The sequence below is a fragment of the Phyllostomus hastatus genome, unplaced genomic scaffold, assembly GCF_019186645.2.
Source record: "Phyllostomus hastatus isolate PE091 unplaced genomic scaffold, TTU_PhHast_1.1 phas_scaffold_1066, whole genome shotgun sequence".
In the NCBI taxonomy this organism is placed as follows: domain Eukaryota; kingdom Metazoa; phylum Chordata; class Mammalia; order Chiroptera; family Phyllostomidae; genus Phyllostomus; species Phyllostomus hastatus.
The window spans coordinates 30,533,903-30,554,787 of NW_025334004.1; the positions used below are offsets into that span (position 1 = coordinate 30,533,903).

Consider the following 20,885-nt stretch of genomic DNA (forward strand, 5'->3'; position numbering starts at 1 on the left):
GCCTCCTGCAGACCTCACGCCCCCAGGCAGGGCAGGCAGACTTCTTGGGCCACCACAGATGGCGCCACTGGCCACAGGTGCAGCTGGAGTTCAGGGCCGACCCGAGGCAGGAGCTGAGTGGCGTCTGGCCCCCACCCCCAGGTGTGCGTCGGCCACCAGGCCCAGGAGGGTCCAGCACCTGCTCCCGCTCCGGTGGAAAGGGCCCCTCAAAGGCGCGGGAAGGGCACAGAAAAGGGGGGGCAGGGAGGGCCTTGTGTGCCCACCTCCTGGCCTAGGGTGATCTATCCATCGTTCTGGCTTCCCCTCTCCAAACGGCCCGTTTAGACAAACATGTTGGGCGCTCCGTGTCACCTGTTTTCTCAGGTTTCGATCATCCTTTTCGATTGTAAAAACAATAGGTGTTACCGTAGGAAACTCAACAGAGAAACATAAAAAGAACCCCCCAGTCACTCAGAGAATGACTTGAGATGTGGGGCCACTTCCTTTCCCCGTGGAGACAGGTGTTTGCAACCGCCGGCATCGCGCGGTGCACCTGGAGCGGCCCGGGGCTTGTTGGGCGCCGACTCTCGTTTAAGCCCCACAGGTGCCGCGGCTCAGCTCCACGGAGACCGGCCGCGTCCGATGCGGGAGCGAGAGGGCCCGGTGGGGGGCCGTGTCCCGGCTTCGGCAAACCGGGAGCTGCGGGAGGGGGTGGCAGTGCCCAACCCCCGCCATGGGGGCCCCGGGGCAAGAAGCAGGACACTCGCCCCCTGGGCGAGCTGAGCTGGAGAGCAGACGCTGCTCCCCAGGGGCCGGATAGAGCCCAGCCAGCGACCTTGTCCAACGAGGGCAGGTAAGGGACTCGCGCTAGAGGTCTGTCCAGGCCCACGCCGTGTCTGCCCTGCAGGACGGGAACCTGGGCAGACTCCCTGGCCTCTGCTCTGCCTGTCACAGGGGGTGGGAGGCTGGCCCCCTGGGTCCCTGGCTGGGGCCGGGGCCCCCTCACACAGAACATCAGCCACACCGGCCTCCCTTCACCTTCACCGGTTCCATGCACCAGGCGGTCCTGGACCATTCAGTCTGTAAAGGGGTCTGCTGCTAAACGGAGAAGGGGCGGAGTCCGGCAGCCCCAGGGGGCCCTCTGGGGAGAGGAGCACCCTCGGGCCCTAGCACATGCCCCAGGCAACCCTGTGGTCGGAGCACGCGGGCCAACACTGGGGTGCGTCAGCGAGACCGGTCTCCCCGGCCGGCCGCAGGCTGCACCGAACCGGTCTTCCGCACTTGGTCAGCCAGGGGTCCTGGATTTGGAGGGGCAGACACAGAGACCGTGTGCCCCACTTCCCACACGGCGCAGGGGCGAGCCATCCTGTGCTCCGTGGGCTGTGGCGCCCAGCCTGTGCCACCTCCTTGGCCACCGTGGTGGGCCAGCGGCCCGGTGGGGCTCTAGGCCGGGCCTGGCGCACCGTGACCTGTAGCCAACCGCCGTGTGCCTGGCTACACCCGCGGGGCTGCCGAGGGCTGCGCTGACGCCCTCCCAAGGGCTCTGAAAGGCACATTGCCCCACGGCTCTGGACTCGGACATTTACGGAGGGGGCGTCTGTGTTCCGCTGTGCTGGGGCCCCGGGCTCCCGGCTGGAGAGAGGAGCCGAGACCCTCCACCGCCAGCACGTACACAACAACCCCAGCACGCACACAACCCCCCAGCACGCACACAACCCCTCAGCACGCACACACAACCCCTCAGCACGCACACAACCCCCCAGCACGCACGCAACCCCGGGCACCGGGCTCCCCAGGCGGCACGTCCAGAAACCCCGCCACCACCGTCGCGGCCCTGGCCAGCCCTCCCCCCCCCCACGGTCACTCACGCAGCCCCTGCACCCAAGCCTCTCAGGAGCCTGGAGACGTCCGCTACCGCCCTTTTACAGACCCCAGGCTGAGGTTCAGAGGGGACAGGAGGGTCCAGGCGCTGCCCCAGTCACAGGGGCCCCGCCGACCAGCCCCACCCGACAGAAACCACACACAGCTCCTGGCGGGTGGACATTGAACCAGGAAGCTTTATTTACACAGTAAAAGTAACAAGCGAATTCCTGAGACTAGAGCAGCTCTGGCGCGAGACGGCTCGGCCTGCGCGGAGGGCGGGCCGCGGTGGGCGGCAGGCCCGGCGCCTCGGGCCCACAGGTCGCTCTGCCCGGGGTGGGGCCCGGCCTGACCCCACGTGCCCTGGCCACCACCCTTCCCGAAGGACGTCCTGTTTCAGGAGAGCCCACCGTGGCCCCCAAACAGCCCAGCGCTGTCACCTAGCACCGGGACATCCCCCCACACACTCCGCACACCGTTGACTGGCCAACGAGACTATGCTAGGAGGTCCCACTACCCTACCTACGCTACAAGATCTCCGCTGCAGTCGGGGACTTCACTTCTCATCCCTTTTCTTTCTCTTCAAAGAGGCGTGGTTTTCTGGGGCCGGCACCAACAGGCGGCGCTTGACCGACTGTGCGGCTGTGGCGGGAGGCGGCCCATTGCTTATGGGGGAACAGAGCGGCTGCTGGGGGGGGGGGGCACTGGCCCCGCCCAGTCGCAGAGCCTGGAGTGGTCACAACTTAGGCAGGTGGCCCAAGGCCAAGGGCATGGCTCCAGCCTCACCAGCGGACATGGAGGTGCGGCACGTGGGGAGCAAGCCCGAGCTGTGGCAGGCCCCCCCGGGGGACGGGGGGTTCAATGCCGTGGAAGCTGCTCAGATGGTCAGTGCCCTGAATGCTGGGGTGTGGGAACCCCACACCCCTCCCCCCGGCACGGGGAGACTCATGTGGACGTTTGGTTTTGTTTTTATCATGTGGGCTTTTGCTTTATTGAAATTTTCTTTCAGCATACAAATTCACAAAACTTTCCTGCTACAAAAACTGTGTGGAAAAGTAAGGCTTTCTGAGAATGAAAATCCGTAGGTATGGTCAGAACAGGGTCCCCCGTGGCCTGCATGTCACGTGTGCCTGTGGGCCCGGGGCCCGGCCACTGAGAGTAAGGCAAGAGGGTTTGCGGCAATGTAAACGGGGTGGGGGGCTGGAGCCCGCAGCCTGCCCAGCCCCCGCAGGCAGGCGGCAGCCCCTGGGAGCCCAGCGGCCTTGGAGGGCGCTCCTCGGGGACGAGTGGGGATGCCATGTGACAGCAAGCCTCTCCTCCCCACCCAGCTCCCCAGGAGCCACGACCCCAGCCCCGTCCCCCGGGACCCCCAGGGTAGGCACAGCCCTGGCTCCTGCTCCGACTTCCTCGCACCCCCCAGAGGCGGGAGTTCATGGGCATCAGATGCAAGAGGCAGGACGCGGACGAGAGTGAGGCTCCTGCAGGGCGAGCGGCCGGTCTGCCCGCTGCCCTTGGGGGCAGCCACACAGGGTCCGAGGGAGCCCCCAGACCAGAAAAGGCCCCCCTGGGCAGTGGGGCAGGGCCTTCCAGATGACGTCTGCTCTCTGCAACCGAAGGACAGGTAGGGAACCAACCGAAGGCCACACCCTTCCCTGAGCAGAAGGGACACGGGCCGTGCTCTGCCCTCGGTGCAGCCGCTGTGGGCTCGGGCCTGGGACAGGAGCGTGGCAGGCACAGCCCGGAGGGGCCAGAGGGGCTGCAAAAGGCCCAACCCCGCCTCAGGCTGGGGTCCCCCCTGCCTGGAAGTGCCCCGGGGCTGGACCGCTGGTCCACAGGGAGGTCACCTGCACCACAGCCCCGTGACACCCACCGCCATGTGCCTCCCTCCCTGTCCCCCAAGGAAAGGCAGCTGGGGGCTGCCACCCAGGCCCTCACTGGGGTCACCTGCGGAGTGGGTGAGGGGGTGGGGCCCTGCCACTCCTTCCACAGGAGGAGATGCTTAGAGGCTGTGGTCCCTCTGTGGTCACTCTTCTCGGTGTGGGCCCAACGCCAGCACCCCCACCCCAGGCCTCCTGGGGACTCAGGGAGGCAGCAGTGCTCTCCAAACTCACCCGCCCCCCGCCTCTGGGTTTCTGCTAAGACGCTGCAGCCCCCACAACCCGCCAGGCGGGGGTCAGCCGAGATGCCCTCGTCTGCCCGGAGCCCCCAGCCCTCTGGTGTGGCGCTCTGCGGTCCGGAGGGGCTGTGCCTTGGGTGAGAGCCACTCGGGCAGTGAAGCTGGTGGGCGCCCCCGGCCCTGCACGCACCCCGTGCTCCCCAACCAGAGGCTTCCACGCCATCTCCCAGGCCACTGATGGGGCTCCCTGCGAGCCTCTAACAGCTGGTTTGCAGGAAAAGCCACCGGTGCTCCGGAACCTGAGCCACCGCCTCCGGTATGAAAAAGCGAAGGTTGCAGTAAAGCTTCCCACGAGAGTCCCCCTTTAGGGAGAAGAGGGGCGGCGTGAACCTGCAGAAGTGAGGGAGGCCTTTGCTATGAACAGAGGCGCAAAGCGGAGCGACTGGCGCACCGCCCGAGTCGCGTGTGGGCGGCTCCGGAGAGCACGGCGCCGTGCGCAGCCGTTTGGGAAAAGAAGCCCGTGGCTCCTAAGCTGACTGATTGCCACTGGACTGCCTGTGGGAGAGGCCGGGTTTGCTCAAAGCCCGATTCCAGGTGGGCAGCCCCCACCTGGGGCGTCTGCAGCAGGTGGGGCTGGACGGGAGCTGCCTGAGAGGGAGGAGCCAGGAGCTGGGGAGGGGGCGGGCGCACCTCACGCTCTGAGCCTGCGCAGGGGAGGTGGCAAGGAGGCGGCACTGACACTCTCTGCCCCCCCAGTAGTGGGGGTTGGGGGGTTGCCTCGAGGTGGATGGGCCATCCTGATAAAGCCGGCTGCCCCTCCCCTGCCCCCCGCCCACCGAGGAGAATGTACCTGGAACCCTGCGGGGACCCGGCCCCCGGCATGGCCAGCAGACCCCGCCAACCCTGAACTCGCCCAGGGCCTGGCCTGTGCGCCGGTTCACAGCGCCCGCCTCCCGAGGGTGTTTCCCAGAGGTTGCCCTTCTACGGCCACAAGTCTCCGCTCACCTGAATCAGCTAAGCGCATCCCCCAGGTGACAGGCCGGCACGGGGAGTGGCTGCCACCCGCCGACCCTGCCGAAGCAGCCCCAGAGCGGCAGAGAGCCACGGGGCCGGGTTCCCCACCCACGGGGGCGGTGCGTGGGTCTGTCTGTCTAGCCAACAGACCCACCCAGTGTCTGACGTAGAGCGCCCCAAGTTGTCCCCTGGGCCCTGAGAGTTCCAGCGTGGAGGGCCACCCCGGCACCCCGGGCCCATCTCTCACACTTGGGATTAAGGCCGAACGGTTCCGGTGTTACTACTGCAGGGGGAGGCGGCCCCCGACCTCCCCGAGCGCGCAGCAGGGAGGCCCGGGGGAGAAGGCACAGATAAGGCTGAGTGAGAGAACCTGCAGGGCCGACTCCCCGCCAGACAGGACCTGAGCAGGAGGCGGGGAGGGCCCCGGCAGCCCCGGGGGGGGCTCGCGCCCCCCTGCACGGGGCCGGGAACCCCAGCCAGGGCCGGCGTGCCGAGCAGGGCCGGGAGACTGTTCAGGGGGCCCGGCCAGTGTCCCACGAGGAGAAAGGGGAGGCGGACCCACCCCTAGCAGCCGCTCTGGCGGCCACCGCAGTCCCACAGGCTGTGGCGGCCATGCTGGTGAGAGCCGGGCGCTCCGCTCCCCCGAGCCGCGCGGCCAGGGCCCCGGCAGGCGGGACAGCCTCTCCGGGAGGCGGGTGGGCTCACGCCCCGGGACCCGACGCCTTCCAGGAAGCTTCTGTCAGGCCCAGGAGTGGGGCGCCCCCCTTCAAGTGACCACCGGGTGCCCGGAGGGGGGCTGGGGACCCTCACGCACCCCACCCCGACGGGGGCCCGCGGCCCCTTCAGTTGTTCTCTATCTGTTCGATGTCCAGCTCGCCGTCCAGGGAGCAGGGGCTGCTCTGGGCAGCCCCGCGGTCCCGCCAGGCCGAGGCCGGCTCCCCCCGCCGGCCGAAGCCCTCGTCCAGGGCGCCGCCGTCTGACTCCTCACAGCTCAGCTCCTCCCTGCAGGCGAGGTGGTCGTCCAAGGGCGGGGGGAGAGGCTCGGGGACTGGGGTCCCGGCGGGGGTCCTGCCGCCGGGGCCGGGGGCCGAGGCCGAGAGCAAGGCGGTCCAGGACCTGGTGCTGCTGACGTGGAGAGCAAAGGGGCCGTGCGGGCTGCCGTCGTCCGTCCCGGAGCTCAGGCAGCTGAGGCTGCTGAAGGTCTGACAGTTCTGTGGGGGGACAGACACACGGGTCACGAAAGGTCACGCTCCCTTCCCACAACCAAAGGACCGCCCGCCCCACCAGGCCAGGCCCGAGACTCAGGGGAGGGGAGTCCGCCAGGTGGTAGGAGGCCACCCGAACCCCTCCGCTGTGTCGGCAAGGAGAAGGGGCTATCGGCCATCCGCTCACGAAGAAATGCCACGGCCAACATGTGTTATGTTAATGAAGAAATGCAGCATTCAGTTATCCCCCCCGCAAGGGCCAGAGAGCGCAAGCCTGCTGCCACTGGGCTCTGGGGGGGCCGTGGGGGCCTCGGGGACCACCTTCCCCAGGGTGATCTGGTACAAGGGCACCAGGTTCCTTTAGGCAAGTTCACTTCTGGGATGTTCACGTGAAGGAAACAGCTGAGGGCACAAGCAAGAATTCAGGCCCGTGCGTATCCCAGCCACACCGTCCAGCAGAGAGAGGGAGGAACCCACACCCCGCGCGGCCCCAGCCCCGAAGGCCGCCCTCTCAGACTGGGCAGGCTCTCGAGCCGCTGCAAGAACATTCCACAGCGAACCAATGGACGCAAATGGAAACTCGCCAGGCTGCACCGCCGCAATGCACCGAGGGGCAGGGTGCCTACCCCACCCACCCTCAGCGCCCAGGGCGGGGGCGGTGCCGGGAGAGCCCGGCGGACGTCTGCCTGGTGCTCAGTGCAGCCATCCAGGCAGCCGATTTCCACAGGAACCCAGGCCCCGCCTGGAGATGCAGAGATGCTGGCTCTTGGGGGGCAGGGGGGACGGATCCCGGACCTTCCAGGGGCACTCGGCTGGCAGGGGCTGCAGGGCTCACCAGCCGAGGGTCTCCGGCCGCCCCACAGCTGCCCCGGTCCTCGGCTGCCTCATCTGCGTGAGGCCAGCGATGGGCCTTGTGAGGCCCCCAGTGCGGCGGTGTGGCTGTCCGAGCTCCCGGCCTGCGGAGCTGTCCTCGTGGGCATGCCCGGGAGGGCCCCAGGCTCGGTTTCAAGCTCGGCTTCCGTCAGCCTGGAATTCTGAAATTTCTGAGAAGGGCCCTCACACTTTTTCGCTCTACACCGGGCCCACATGTACGTGGCCAGCCTCGCATGTGAAGCTTACTACCCTTGCTGTCTGAGCTTAGAAGGACCACCCCCCCACACACACCTCCCATCCCTCTCACCCACAGCTGCCTCCCTGTGGGGCTGGCCTGTGGAAGGAGGCACCCCGGGGCCTGCCTGAGCAGTGGGTGCAACTTGAATGCCACCCAAGGGTGCGCAGGCCACCTGCCATGAAAGGGGGCAGCCAGGCACGGTGTGCAAGTGGGCGGAGCTAAACATCTGCTTTCACAGCAGAGCACAAAACTGGGACGGGGGCTGCGGCAGCCAGCCCAGGAGGTCCCCAATGGGACCAGGAGCCATGCAGCGCCTTCCAGGGGGTAAGACAGAAGGGCGGGCATCGGCGGGGGTGGGGGCGGCAGGGGACACGAGGGGAGGCCCAGAGCAGCGCCACACGCCCCCTGATGTCCAGATCACAGCCCGTCCCGAGGGCCCGGGCCCTTTCACGGCCCAGTGTCTGGGCGCCGCTCTGCAATAACGATGACCACCAGCTGTCACGGGAAACAAGGTCCGGCGAATGGAACATAAAAGGCACTCCAGATGTCCCCAGGTGAGAACACAAACGTGAGGCTGCACGGGTGGAAGCCCCCCTTCCTACAACCGGGCGGGGCGTCCCTGAGGCCCTTCCTGCCCCCCCCAGCCACCGCCTCCACTGCCCAGGACAGGAGGGGAGCTGGCTGCCAGGCAGGTGGCCCCCAGCCACCTCAGCTGCATCCTGACCTAGCTGGCCGGCCTCCCCCAACCGAAGGGGCTCAGAGCACAGCCGAGCGGGGGCTTCTCCGCCCTGCAGAGTGGGGGCAGGTGGCCACAGGGCCCTTTTAGAAATAATGCCATCCAGCCCTGGCTGGTGTAGATCAGTGGATTGAGCTCGGGCTGCGAACCAAAGCATTGCAAGTTCGATTCCCAGTCACAGCACATGCCTGGGTTGCAGGCCAGGTCCCCAGTGGGGGCCATGTGAGAGGCAACCACACATTCTCTCTTTCTTCCTCCCTTCCCCTCTCTAAAAATAAATAAAATCTTTAAAAAGAAAATACCGTCCAGGGTGGGCCTGAGGTGCCGCGCACGGCTCACAGGCGATGCTGAGACACGGACAGCCTCGGCCTGTGGGGACCCCCACGTCCGCTCACCCCAGCGTGCTGAGCACCTGCACGGGGCTCCGGCCTCCCGAGCTGCAGCGTGCGGACAGTGGGAAGCACTGGCGTGAACAACGGACCAGGAAACGCTCCCCGGCCTGCGGCTGCCTTCCCCGGCCGCTCCGATCGTCCTGCCTGACACTGCGGCCAATGTGACGGCACCTGGGCGCCGGGGACCCCGGCCTGCTGCTGGGACTGCCCGGAGGTGCAGCTCTGGCCTCGGGGCCCCGGACAGGGCTGAGGTCAGGCAGGCTGTTACAGCCCCGGGCTCTGCCCAGACACGGGCATCACGACTTCAGACAACACCCCCTGCTCTCTGGCCTTGGCCTCACTGCCCAATAAGGCGGGTGGGCCAGGGGCACCCAGGGCACCTGCTCTGGCCGTCTGAAGTAACCGGTCCTTGCTTTGCAGCAGGGCAAGCAGCTGAGAGGTCTGGTTGGTGAATGTCTTCAAAAGCCAACCCCAAGAGGCCATTGAATGCCCCCAATAGCCCTCAAGGCACCTGCTCCTTGGCCACAATGCCAGTGTCACCTTGAAAACTTTGTTGACTCAAAACCCAGCTGCAGTGAAAGCCAAGCCCCGCCTGTGCATGATAAATGCCCCAGGCGGTGGCACGCCCCTCCTGCCGGGAGGAATGGGGCGGCCACAATGGGGCCGTGTGTGTCCTGCCCCGACGCCACCCCTGGAGAGTCCACCCCACGCTGACACCCAGGGCGCAGCCCACGCCCAGCTCCCACAGAGGAATGCTGCGCGGGCCCGCTGGAGGCCCGGAGGCCTGCGTGCCCTCGGAAACGTGTGGGAAACCTGCAAAGCTGTAACAACTTCAAAGCACCACGTGAACACGGCGTTCCAGGTGCTGCGGGACACTCAGTCCCACGCTGTCCCAGACAAGGGTCACCTGGCTTGGTTGGGCACAGGTGTGCCCACGTAAAGAGCTCAGGCCGCCCACGTGGCTGCGGGCTCCTGGCTGAAAACAGTGGTCGGCACCCCAGTCCTGGAGTCTGAGCTGACTGAGGAGCACAGCCCCTGACAGCCGCTCCTCCCCTGAGTGTTGGCCCCCACCCCACCCCACCCAGTCGGTCTCCGGGGCTTCCCCACCCAGCCGTTCCGTTCGCTCCTACACTCTCCTCCGGGCAGGAGGCACCTGGACGGGCCTGGAGAAAGACACAGTAGTGGGGGGGGCGGGGGGCGGGGGGGGCGGGGGGCGGGGGGCGGGGGGCGGGGGGCGGGGGGGGCGGGGGGGCGGGGGGCGGGGGGGGCGGGGGGCAGGCCCCAGCCAGGGCCCGGCCCCTAGGGGTCCAGCGCTGCCCCAGGCTTCGGAGGTCCACATCCAAGCAGCTCCTCCTACTGCAGAGCTCCCCGTGGGGTGCCGCTGAGGCCGCTTCCCGTCCTGCCCACTCCCCTCACCGCCCCCCCAGGCGCTCTGAGGGCCTCCCCACCCGGCCCAAAGCCCCCGTCTCAGGCCCTGCGTCTGGGCACCCACCTAGGACGGGCAGCGAAAGCACTCTGCACGCCCCTGCTCATGGGCACTGTGGTTCCTCCCGGAGCAGCAGCGCAGGCCGGGTCCGAGGCCGGCCGGCAGGTCCCGGCAGCGGCCCAGCCGTGGGAACCAGCCTGCCTCGAGCCTGCAGGGCGGGGTGGGGGGGGGCGCGGTTTCTGAGAGTCACCTCTCACCCTGGCCTTGGGGCACACGCGCCTGCCTCCCCAGCCAGCACACTGGCCCTTCTCAGTGCCACCTCCCTCACCTCAAACCAGGGTGACGGGGCTCCTTGTGCCACAGACTTGGGGTAGGATGGACCCCACCTGCTGGTCAGCACGCTCGGACCAGGTGCCCCGCCTGGCCGACGCCTCCCGGAGCCCGAGGCCCCTCTGCCGGGCCCAGGGCTGGGGCCCAAGGGAGGCGTCCCCTCCCCACACCGACACTCACGTGAGGCCGTGAGACGGAGCTCTCCAAGTACCGAGAAAACACCCAGCCGTGAGAATGGCTAGCGGCCTGGAAATTCTCTGAGTCTCGTTCATGCTGGAAGCTGGAGCGGAGACAACGAAGACTGCGAGGCCTGTGGTTTCCTGGGTTGTTTTTTTTTTTTTTTTAACTATCTCGGAAAAGAGGAAAAAAAGCACCAGAATATTTCTGGCCTATTTTGAATCTACTCTGACAAATCTGAACCATGCACGGAGGCTGGGCCCTCTCGCAGGAAGCCCTGGGCCCCAGAGGTTGGCGGGTGGGGGGCGGCCTCCCCCCACAGCTGCCCTGAGCTGGCGCCGCAGGGGGGCCGAGTGTCCAGCAGGTGCTGGAGGTGCCCTGACTGGGGGCTGTTTCTGCGAAAGGCTCCACTTTTCTTACCCCCGAAGGGGCAGCCTCTTGCTGGACGGCTTCCCCGCCCTCAGGAATGAGAGGAACGGCCGCCAGGCTGCTGAGGCCTGAACACAGGGAAGAGAGCAGCCCTGGGGGAGCCCCAGGGCCCGGCGAGCACCCCGACCTCGTGAGGGATGCTCAGGCTTTTCCAGGCTCTTCCCCCAAAGATCACGGGTTTGAGGATCAAACAGCCGGAAAGGGGGGGCAGGAAACGTCTGTTGGGGGGATGGCTCTGGGCTGCCACCAGGAAGCCCGGGCCTTCCTGAGCCTCTGTTTCCTCGGCTCGCTGTGCGGAGGCTCAAGGTGTTCACTGGGCGCCCGCCCCCCAGCGGGCTCCTCTCACCCACCGGACCAGGCCCTGCGGGCCTCCCTCTGGAAGCCAGGCACGTGCTGCGGGCACCCCGCTGGCCCGCTCGGCACCCAACTACCTGGCCCCGGGGCCAGGCGCTCCGTGCAGCCTGGGGGCAGACGGGGAGGACCCGCCTGCCAGCCCGCATGTCCACCCAGCCCCAAGGTCCCCGGGGTGCTTTGGGCAGGAGAAGGCCTGGGTGGCCCGGAGCCCTGCCCGTCCTTGGAACAGCCACACCGCGGCTCTCACCGTTCCTGCACCGGGCCCCTGCGGGGGGCAGATGGCCTGCCCGAACACAGGAGCAGCAGGGAGGCCGGCGCCAAAGGGCCTCCCGGCACCCTCACGACTGGAAAACAAACACTTCGTTTCTGCGGTGAGCGCTCTGGCCAGCGCACACTCAGGCCGGGGCTTGTGAAACCGCCTCGCTCTTCAGCTTGGCGCGAAGACAATTCTTTGCCCAACAGAAGTCGAAGGACCTTTTCACAGCACACCGGGGTCTGGCGAGGGGCCAAGGCCGGCGCACCGCGGAGACACAGGCGGGGTCAGGGGCGCGGGGTCGGGGCCCAGGCGGGCACAGGGTGAAGTGCGCCGGGCCGTCCCAGCACCACCCCGGCCGCCCCAGGTCTGTCCCAGACACTGGCTTCCAGGGAAAGGGGGTCCTGAGCAAATCACCGACCAAACAGCCCCATTTTGTAGATAGGCAGACTGAGGCCAGTGGGGGGGAGGGGACCCGCCCCAAACCGCACTGCGAGCAACCAGACCTCCTGACAGGTGGGCCACGCCTTGGAGGGCGTTCTGTTGGGGACGGACGGTGGCGTGGAAAGGGCTGGATGAGCCTGAGCTGGCTCCCAGCCCCCGGCTGCCCCTGGGGGAGCCTCAGCAAGCCACCAACCTTCTAAGCCTCAGTTTCCCATTTGCACCACAAGGCTAATAAAAGCCCCAAAGTCACAGAATTATCTAGAAGATTAACTGCACTGAGCTCACTTCCATCTCCTTATTAAGTTCTTTCTGACTTTCCTCCTCTCCTTATTGCCAAGAACAGGCTGATGTGTTTTTGAAGTGGCACTTTGCAAAATGGCGTAGACAAAAGAACAGTCCCTGCCAGCCCCATGTGCTTGTACTCAGTAATCTCTGGACCACTCCTGAGCTTCGTGCAAGCCCGGGACCTGAACACACAGGAAGGGCCAAGCCCCAGGAAGAAGGTAACGGGGCCGCACGAGGCCAGACACGCGCACGTGGGCGGTCAGGTGCAGGCCCTTCCATGGGGCTGGGAGGCCCTTTCACAATCGCAGCACGGGGACGCCCCCGTGCGGGGCCCGTGTGCCCCCCGCCCACTGACTGGGCTGGGGTGGGGCTTCCCTGAAAGGGAAGCTCCCTGAAAGGACAACGCGGGCTTCATGGGTGACCCAAGCGGGGGGGCGGCTGCTTTGTGCCTCAGACTCCGGCTTCCCCCAAGTAAGGCCCATCTCCCAAGGGGTGCCAGCTTCGTGCAAACAGGCCGGAGTCCGTCATTCAGAGCAGCTGGGCCCACCTGCCTCCCGGAGCGGAGGAGGAGGGGCCGGCCTGCAGGTCAGAAGGCCCGTGGGAATGTTAGGTCACGCACGCGGCCAGGTGTCTCCCATTCTGGCAGGCGCGAACACGGACCCCCACCTCCACCCGCCAGCGTGCTGCTACACCTGCGGAATAGATGACATGCAGAGATCAAGTTCAAAGTGTCAGATTCGCTGCACTTCCTTTCGGTTTGGTGGGGGACCTCTTCTTTCCTCCCCAGCGGTACAACGTCAACCGTGAAGAGAGGCAGACAGGTGTTGAGGAGACACAACGGGCCCCACGGACAACCTCACGCGTCTCAGAGCCGGCCGGCACCTCTGCCCCCGAGCGTTCGCATGGACAGCAAATGCCCCACCCCAGGGCCCAAGGCCCGATCTGCTGGGCGCTGAGACCCAGCCGCCCACCACTGCCTGAGGGTGCTCGCCTGCCCACTCGGGCTCTGCCAGCCGGGACCACCCCCTTAATAAACCTCTCCCCCTGCACCCCAGTTGGAATGCCCCCGCCGGCCCAACAGAGCCCTCTTGGGGCCTCCCTGCCCCGAACCCCCCATCTTGGGCCCCAGGTCAGGCCTGTGCACGGGCTGCAGGAGCTGAGGGCTCAGACACGGAGCCAGGCTTTGGACCGCTGCACCCCTGACGCGGGAGAAATGAAAGGAAGCTGGGTGTCAGACGGAGGGTGCAAAGTGATCCACTTAGGGTAGAATCCTGTTCCCTGCGGCTCCTTACTCGACATGAGTTTCTCCTTCCCTGTCTGTGAACCGGGAAAATAAAACCGCCCCCTCGGGGCTGGGACAGGGCTGGGACGAGGGTGATGCTCGGGGCCTGCCTCAGCGGGGCTCCAACCCCACTCGACGGTGCCCGGCTGCGCCCAGACACGGGCAGAGGGCCGGCGTCCCCACGAGTAGCCCCGGCGGAAACAGCTCGAGCACGGCCACGGACCTCCTCTGGGCGCCCCCAAAGGTGGGCCCAAGAGCAGAAGCCCCAGGCACGCGGGGGACAGAGGCCTCGCTGGCCTGCGCTGGCCACCGGAGTCCTGCGGGGGCGAGGGGAGGGAGGTGGCGGCCCGGCCCGGCTCGGGCAGCATGTCCCAGCGTGCCCGGGCAGGGCAGGCGTGGCAGGACATTCCTGGGCACATTCCACCTCTCGGGGCTCAGCTGTCCCCGCCCGAAGGGCCACAGGTGAGTGGCAGGGACAGGCTAAGGGGCACTGGTGCTCCTGAGCCTTGAGGACCCCTTAGAGGACTGCTTTTCCTGAGGGTTTTGTGTCACCTGCTGAGCTGCGGGTGGGGTGGGGGGGCCTCCTGCCCACCAGGCGCCCTTCCGGGGCCGGGGGGGGGGCAGACCTGCTGGGTAAGCCCCACCTCTCCGACCACATCCAGCACCACAGCCAGGCTGGGCCTGCATCTCGGGACCAGCAGACCTGACTGGGAGTCCCAGCTCCACCGGGTTCCCAGGGGTGGCCTGGGCAGGGCCCCCTCCCGTTGCAGAGCCCCCTCCCTCTGAGCTGCAGTGGGAGCTGGAGCGGGTGCCAAACCTAGGGAACTGCACCGTGCTCACGGGACTCGGGAACGCTTGTGGCCGCCACCTGGGCGCCCTCAGCCGCTGCTGCCCAGAGGGTCCCGGCAGGAAACCCTTCGAGCAGGGGCTGCCGGGTGTCGGGGATGCGCGGGGACAGCGTGGGAGGAGATCTGTATGGTCTGCCAGCACCAGGCCAAACCCAGCCCAGGAGGAGGTCCAGCTGCTGCCCAGGGTGGGCACCCAGCAGATACTTTCTCGAAGGGCACAGGGGTGCCGGGAGACCCCTGTGGGGCTGTGGAGGGGCCCTTGCTGGGCACCACCAGTGGGGCCTGCACCACACTCTCTGCAACCAAGCAGCCATGGGGGGGTGGTCTCTGCCAGGGCGCGGCGAGGTGAGTCTGGACAAGTCATTTCCACTCCCGGAGCCGTGACAGCAGCAGAGGCACCCACATGAGTGAGTGAGCCCGTGACCGTGTGCGAGACCCAGCTGCGGGCCTTTCAATGTGCTGACCATAGGTGGCTCCTGCTCAGAGGCCCGACCGCGGGCTCCGGAAGGCCGGCCAGGGCGGGCCCTGCTGCGTCGGCTTTCGCAGGGGCACACGTCGGCCTAACTGTGAATGTCCCGACAGGCTCACTCTTTCCCTTTTGTTCGTTGCTGTCCGAGTGCCTGCCTGCCACGGCGTGCAGACGCGGCCCCAGGAGTCCTCGCAGCCCAAGAGAAGGGGCCCGCGTGGGCGAAGCTCTCGCCTCAGTCTCTGCACCCGCAGGGCCCGAGGTGGACACGGGAAAGCCCCGGGTGGGGCGCCCCGGCTCGCCCACAGGCCGCACCTTGCTGCTGCAAAAACGCCAGAATCCAGGATGGAAACCCCACTTCATTTCTGCCCCCCAACGGCCCCCAGCAATTCTCGCTGCTACTTGGCAAAAACTCCCAACTACAGTGACCTCAGGCCTGCGAGGCCACAGGGGCTCCTGGATGTCCCCGGCAGAACGCGCGGGGACAGGGGCAGCCTCTTCTGCAGGGGCAGACGCTTCTCCGTGCAGAGGACACCGGCCCGCAAGGTTGAGCTGCTGTCCATTCCACCGCCGCCCCCCGGGGTTCCATCTGCCCCGGGAACAAAGGGCATTTCTGGGGGTCCGCTCTCGTGTCCTAGCAGCCATGGAGCTTCTGGTGAGGGCAGGGCTAACGTTCACTAAGCGTTTACCCTGAGCTGCACGGGGACGAGTCCCCCGGAAGCCTCACAACAGCCTGGGGTGGGTGGGAGTGGGGGGGGGCACCACCATCAGTGGGAATTCAGCAACTCACCATACAACAGGGCGTGGGTGGGGCCCACTGCCTCCAGGACCGAGGGCCCGAGGGCCCGGGTGCAGAAAGGAAAGAGAGAGAGCAAGGACGCCAGCCGGGCAGGAGGCGGGAGGGGCTGTGCGCCTGGGCTGACCCCACCCGGGCCCTGGGCCCCGGCCCTCAGCCAGATGGGAGCAAGGGGCAAAGGCCACGAGGGTATGACTTCCCCCCGGCGCCCGCCCCCAGGTGATGAATGGTGTGTCGGGGGAAAGGCTGAGAGCACCAAGGAGAGGCAAGCCAAGACGAAACAAAGGAGCCAGCGCCGTGCCCGTCACCAAGCCCTCGGTGCACACAGAGTCCGGCGTCCTCTCACAGACCCCACCCGGGCCCTCAGGCCCTTCTTTCTGTGACACAGAAGTGCACACACGTGGTGTGTGCATGCACATCACCCCCCCCCCACACCCACACACACACAGACTCGGCTCTGCCGTTGGCAATCTCTCTGAGATGCTGCAGGTTCTGCAGTGACTGACGAAGACGCCGTTCATCTGATGTGGGCCCCGTGGCCGTCCTGGTCCAGGTGGGTGGGGCCGGCTGCAGAGGAGCAGCAGCGAGGGCTGGGCAGTGCCCAGGGGCCCAGCCTCCGGCCCCACACCACTCCTCCTGGCTGAGCCCCGGTCAGGAAGCGGGCTTACTCCTCTCTTGCAAAAACGTCCCATGATCTGGGGAAAAGCACAGAACCCGGGGGAAGTCCCTCTATCTGCAAGAGACGACCACAAAAAGCAGCTGCCAGACACGGGGTCGTCAGCGGAGGCCTGGGCTCCCTCGGAGAGGGGAGTCCCGAGCCACGGGGCCTCCGGAGATAAGGCTCTAAACTGCCCGCGGGAGCTGCCTCCGCAGCCAGGGAGAGCAGCGAACCCGGGCTGACTGCCTGCCGGCGGGGCCCGGCCCCTGGACCGCAGGAAGAGGCCCTTGCTCACCCCGCCTTGCGGGCAGACAGGCACGGCTCCCTCGAACTGGGCGCCCACCCAGCTCGTGCAGGCTGCGCACCAGAAACCCAGCACTTGCACCCCGCCCCCACCCCGCCCTGCAGGGAGAACAGCGGTCATCACCCTCGCCCCTGCAGAGCGCCGGCCCTCCGAGGCCTGTCGGCAGCCCAGTCCGCCGGGCCAGCAGCTCAGGGGGTCTCAGCGAGCCGGGGCTCCAGACAAGAGGCTCGAAGGCCAGAGCCACACGTGCGGACTGGAGCGGCAGCCCCCCCGCTCACACCGGCACCTCTCCCGGCCACTGAGGGGACAGCAGGCCAGCTCCAAGGGTGGGGTGGGCTGGAGGGGCGCAGTGACCCCGCGGGGACAGACGCCCAGGTGGTCGGTCCCAGAGGCCGCCTCCTCCAGCCTGGCACCTCCTCCCTGCAGGAGAACCAGCCTGGGGAGTGGGCCCCACCCTGGCGGCCCAAGAGCCAGACAGGCGCCCGGGCTGTCTTGCAGGCGTCCCGCTCAGCTGCGACCTCAGCCGGGCTGGCGTCCGGTGGCAGTGATGTCCCCAAGTGAGCGAGGAGCGAGGTGGTCGGTGCGCCCCACCACCAGACGCACACACGCCCACAACCCACATTCCCAGAAGCTGGAAGACGGACGCCCGAGAGAAAGGGTGGGCTTCTCTGTCTTGCGGTTAACACTGGTTCTCCCCGCAAAACTACCCACGAGCTAAGAACTGCCTCCCCGCCCCCATCTGGGCAGAGTGGGGGGCGAGAGTCCAGAGGGAGCCCCTCCACACCGCGGCCTGAAGCTCCCCAGCGGAGGGGATGAAACGCCGTCCTCCTTTTCATTTCCCCTCGGCGCCCTCCCTCCGTAATCCCCGCCATTGTCCGCCCCACCGCCCCCCCCCCCCGGGTGAGAGACCGCACAGTGTCTCCGTGAAAGCGAGAAAAATGGACATTCCTGGAGGCATTGTGCGGCCTGCCGAGGCGGCGGCACGCGCATGTGCCTTTTCTCTCACTGTGAGCTGGGGACGGTCTCCGAGGAAAGAGAGGAGAGAGACTCACACACACAAAAACACTGAACACAAAAGTCCCCTGCCTCGACGGCCGGCCGGGGAGAAAGAAAGAAAGCCGCGCTCTGTGCCCGAGAGGAACGTCAACTGTGGGAGCGCCCAGGTTCCTGGAGAAGCGCGGGACCGAGCGTCCCACTGGCCCAGCTGAAAACAGGAAAGCAACTGCCAGTTGGCCGGGAGGTGGCAGGGGGTGGGCGGGGGGTGCACTGTCGCTATAGAAAAACCTCTTCTCTGCGCAGGCCCTCGGGGCCAGGGAAGCCCGGGCCAGGCTGCTGGGCGGGGGCACGCCCGGAGATGGCTACTCGTGGCTGCAGGTGGCTGGTGCACTTCCCACGGCCGCGCATGGTGCGGCATGGCGGCCACACCGAGCTCTTTCAGCCAGGGCTGCGGGGGTCCGTGCGGTCCACTTAGGTCAGCCTGAAGCTGCGAATCGCTCGCAGCCTCGGCCCGGCTGCCCCGGGAGGGCCGGCAGGTGGACACTGGGACTGGGGGACAGTGCCAATTAAAAACCGGAGGCCTGTGGGCCTTTCTCTTCCTGGTTTTTTTCGTTCCTACGGCTACATTGTATCCATGGGCAGCAGCTCCCAAAAGCAAGGGGGCTATATTCACCACCCAGGGTCTTCGAGCCACCCCCTCCGCGCAAACTAGGCTCATTGGAAGCCTGGTTCCTCCCAGGCTGCTCCGAGGAGGCGAGGAGACGGCTCAGGAGACAAGGCGAGACTGTGAACGTGGGACAATCCCGGGGAGGGGGCGGGGGGGGGCTGGCAGGCCGGGACAAGGGGTACTCTTGGACCTCTGCCCCATCCTGCAGCATGCTGATTCTGCAAGGTGCGGGGCCTGCCAGAAAAGGCTGGCACCTGTGGTCTCCGGAACATTCCAGCGCTCCCTGCATACACTGGGGGCCTCCGAACCTGCCTGGGAAGGCAGGGCAAACCCGGCGTGGGAGAGAGCAGCCAGTCTACGGCTTGCACAGCCCTGCTCCAGGGTTGACGGCCTCCGGGTTGAATCCGCCGCCCCAGGCCTGCTCCCAGGACGCCTGGAGGACAGCCAGCTGGCCAGCAAGGTGGGGTGGTTGCGGGGGGCGGGGGAGAGTCACTAACACAGTCACAGTCAGGGGAGGAAGGGACCCAGGACTGGCCACTCTCCTGTGTATCCAAGACCCAGCCACTCAGTCCCTCAGCACCTGTTCCAACTGGAAAGTGACGATAACGGAGGTGACCTTGCAGGGCTGCTGGCTGGCGCAGTGCACGGCGCACCCGGCCTCCCCCAGCGGCAGCCGAGCCGGTGACCACAAACCACAGCACAGCCGAGTGGCCACCACCCTTTGAGAAGCTCTGCCCGCACTCCAAGGGCAAATCTGAACCCCAGAACAGGAGGGGGCCCTCAGTGCCCTCCCCTCCCGTCCCAGTGCCCATCGGAACTCCAGGACAGCCCCGAGCCGGGCAACGGACGAAGATGTGGGTGGTAACTGCTCTTTCAGCCAAATGCACGTTGATTCCGGCTGACCTGTGCGGCTCTCAGCAGCCCTTCTCCGACGTACCGGGTGTGGGGGCTGTGGGACAAGGCCCCCCAGCCACCCCCTCGCCCAGGAACATCTCAGAAGGGCACCACTGAAAGGCTTCGGCCTGGAGGGAGGAGGCCAGAGGCGACCCCCCCAGGGTTGTTCCGAGAGGCTGGGGGCTCGGTTTCCCAGACGGCAGTGGGAGGGGAGGGGGCGTCCGGAGAGACCTGGAAAGGCAGGTGGCCTGACCCGAGAAGGCAGGCGGGTCCCGGGGGTGGCCACAGCGACGGCAATGGGGGAGGGACGCAGCAGAGGGTGGCAAGGGCCACTTTTGCAGCCAGAGCGGGGGGTGGGCTGTCCCGCTGCTGCAGGGCCAGCACTGCCCAGCGCATCTGTCCCTGAGGAGGGGAGGGGGGCCCCGCTGCCCCCAGAACCCACTTATGTTCTCCCCTGAATGACAGGAAAAGGAGCCGTGCCAGGGGGGCGGGGAGGTATCAGTCTGCAGGACGGACGCCGGGCCCACCAGCCAAAGACCCCAGCAGTGGTCACCTCCCTCCTGGCAGCTGCAGGACAATGACCGGGCCCAGTCTCCACGGGGGAGCCCCAGGGCCTGGCTGCCCCCCCACACTTCACTCCTCTCTCCACCTCTTCCTCCGAGGGCATCTGGGGCGACTGGTCTGGCTTCCTTTTTCTTTTTTAAGTTTTTAAAAATAGAAACCCGAGCATTGTAGTGAAAACAACTGACTCTGACCCAGGGCTTCCTGGGCCCCACTCGGCCCTGAAACCGGCTCAGAGGCCCGGACTACCGAGGTGGGAGGCAGGGCCCCCCCCCCAGGCCCCCAGGAGCGCCGGCTCAGGAGGCAGACAGGTGCCCGCCGCGCCAGGCAGTTGCTACGATCCCCCCCAAGAACCCCGAGACCCTGATTAATGGGCGAGATGGCTCTGTGCTCCGGCGGGAGGGGCCGGGCACCTTTCCTTCTGAAAAACAGCGACGCACGAGCTGGCGGCCGGCGGGCAGCGCGCCCGCTTGCCTGGCCTCCCGGGAGGGGCTCGGGGGAGGCCCCGGCACGGCCTGGGGGCCGGCGGGAGAAGTGGGCCGAGAAGTCCCCTGACCCTGACCGTGCCACCCTCCCTCCCAGCTCCTGGGGACATGGGCTTGGGGACGGAGAACAGAGAAACGTCATCAGCTTTGATGAAGCCACAGCGGGGGTGGCTGGCAATGGGAGGCTCTGCCGCCCCTCCCCCCGCCGCTGCCCAGGTCAGAAGGATCAGGTTCCCTGTCTGAGGCTGGACAGTGGCACGGCCTGCAGCCACCACCAGGGCGGTCCAGGTCATCCCTGCACTGCGGTCAGTCCTTGCCTCAGCCGTGCAGGTCACGACCACGGACTGTGGGCCTCTGGTGGGTAGAGACGGGATCCTACAAGGCGGGAGGAGCAGGCCCCCCAGTCGGGTCGGCGGCGGCAGCGCCGAGGATGAGAAACCTGTCACAGCACCGCCCCCCCCGACCCCCCCGACCTGGAAGAGGCCTGCTTCCTGCCAGGCGCTCGCTGGGCGCCTGCAGCATGTCCCGGCTCCCACGCCGACCAGCGGAGCTTGGCCAGGCCGCACGGTGGGCTCCGGCACCTCCCCCGGCCTTCGGTGCCCGCGGGGGAGGGCAGGGGAAACGCAACTCCACAACCGAGTGCAGAAGGGACCCTGGACAGAGGGGCTGCTGCCCCCAACTGCACCCTCCACCTCCCACCGTGAGGGCACCACCTTCCGCCCGTCCCGCCGTCCTCTGTTCTGGGACGCCAGAGCGGGGGCCGCAGACACGAGGTTAGGTCTGTGCGCGGTGCGGGGTTTGCGGCGACCCAGCGTCC

At 67.1% G+C, this 20,885-nt stretch overlaps 1 protein-coding gene across 1 annotated transcript in view; it reads right to left on the reverse strand.

The window, feature by feature from the left end:
• Nucleotides 1-2,018: 2,018 nt before the first annotated feature.
• FAM53B (family with sequence similarity 53 member B) overlaps nt 2,019-20,885 on the reverse strand; it is a 63,830-nt gene continuing 44,963 nt past the window's right edge. The window contains exon 4 of the mRNA XM_045853746.1: nt 2,019-6,180. Coding sequence (XP_045709702.1) covers nt 5,812-6,180 — 369 coding nt within the window. The 3' untranslated portion in view covers nt 2,019-5,811. The remainder of the gene's footprint in view (nt 6,181-20,885) is intronic.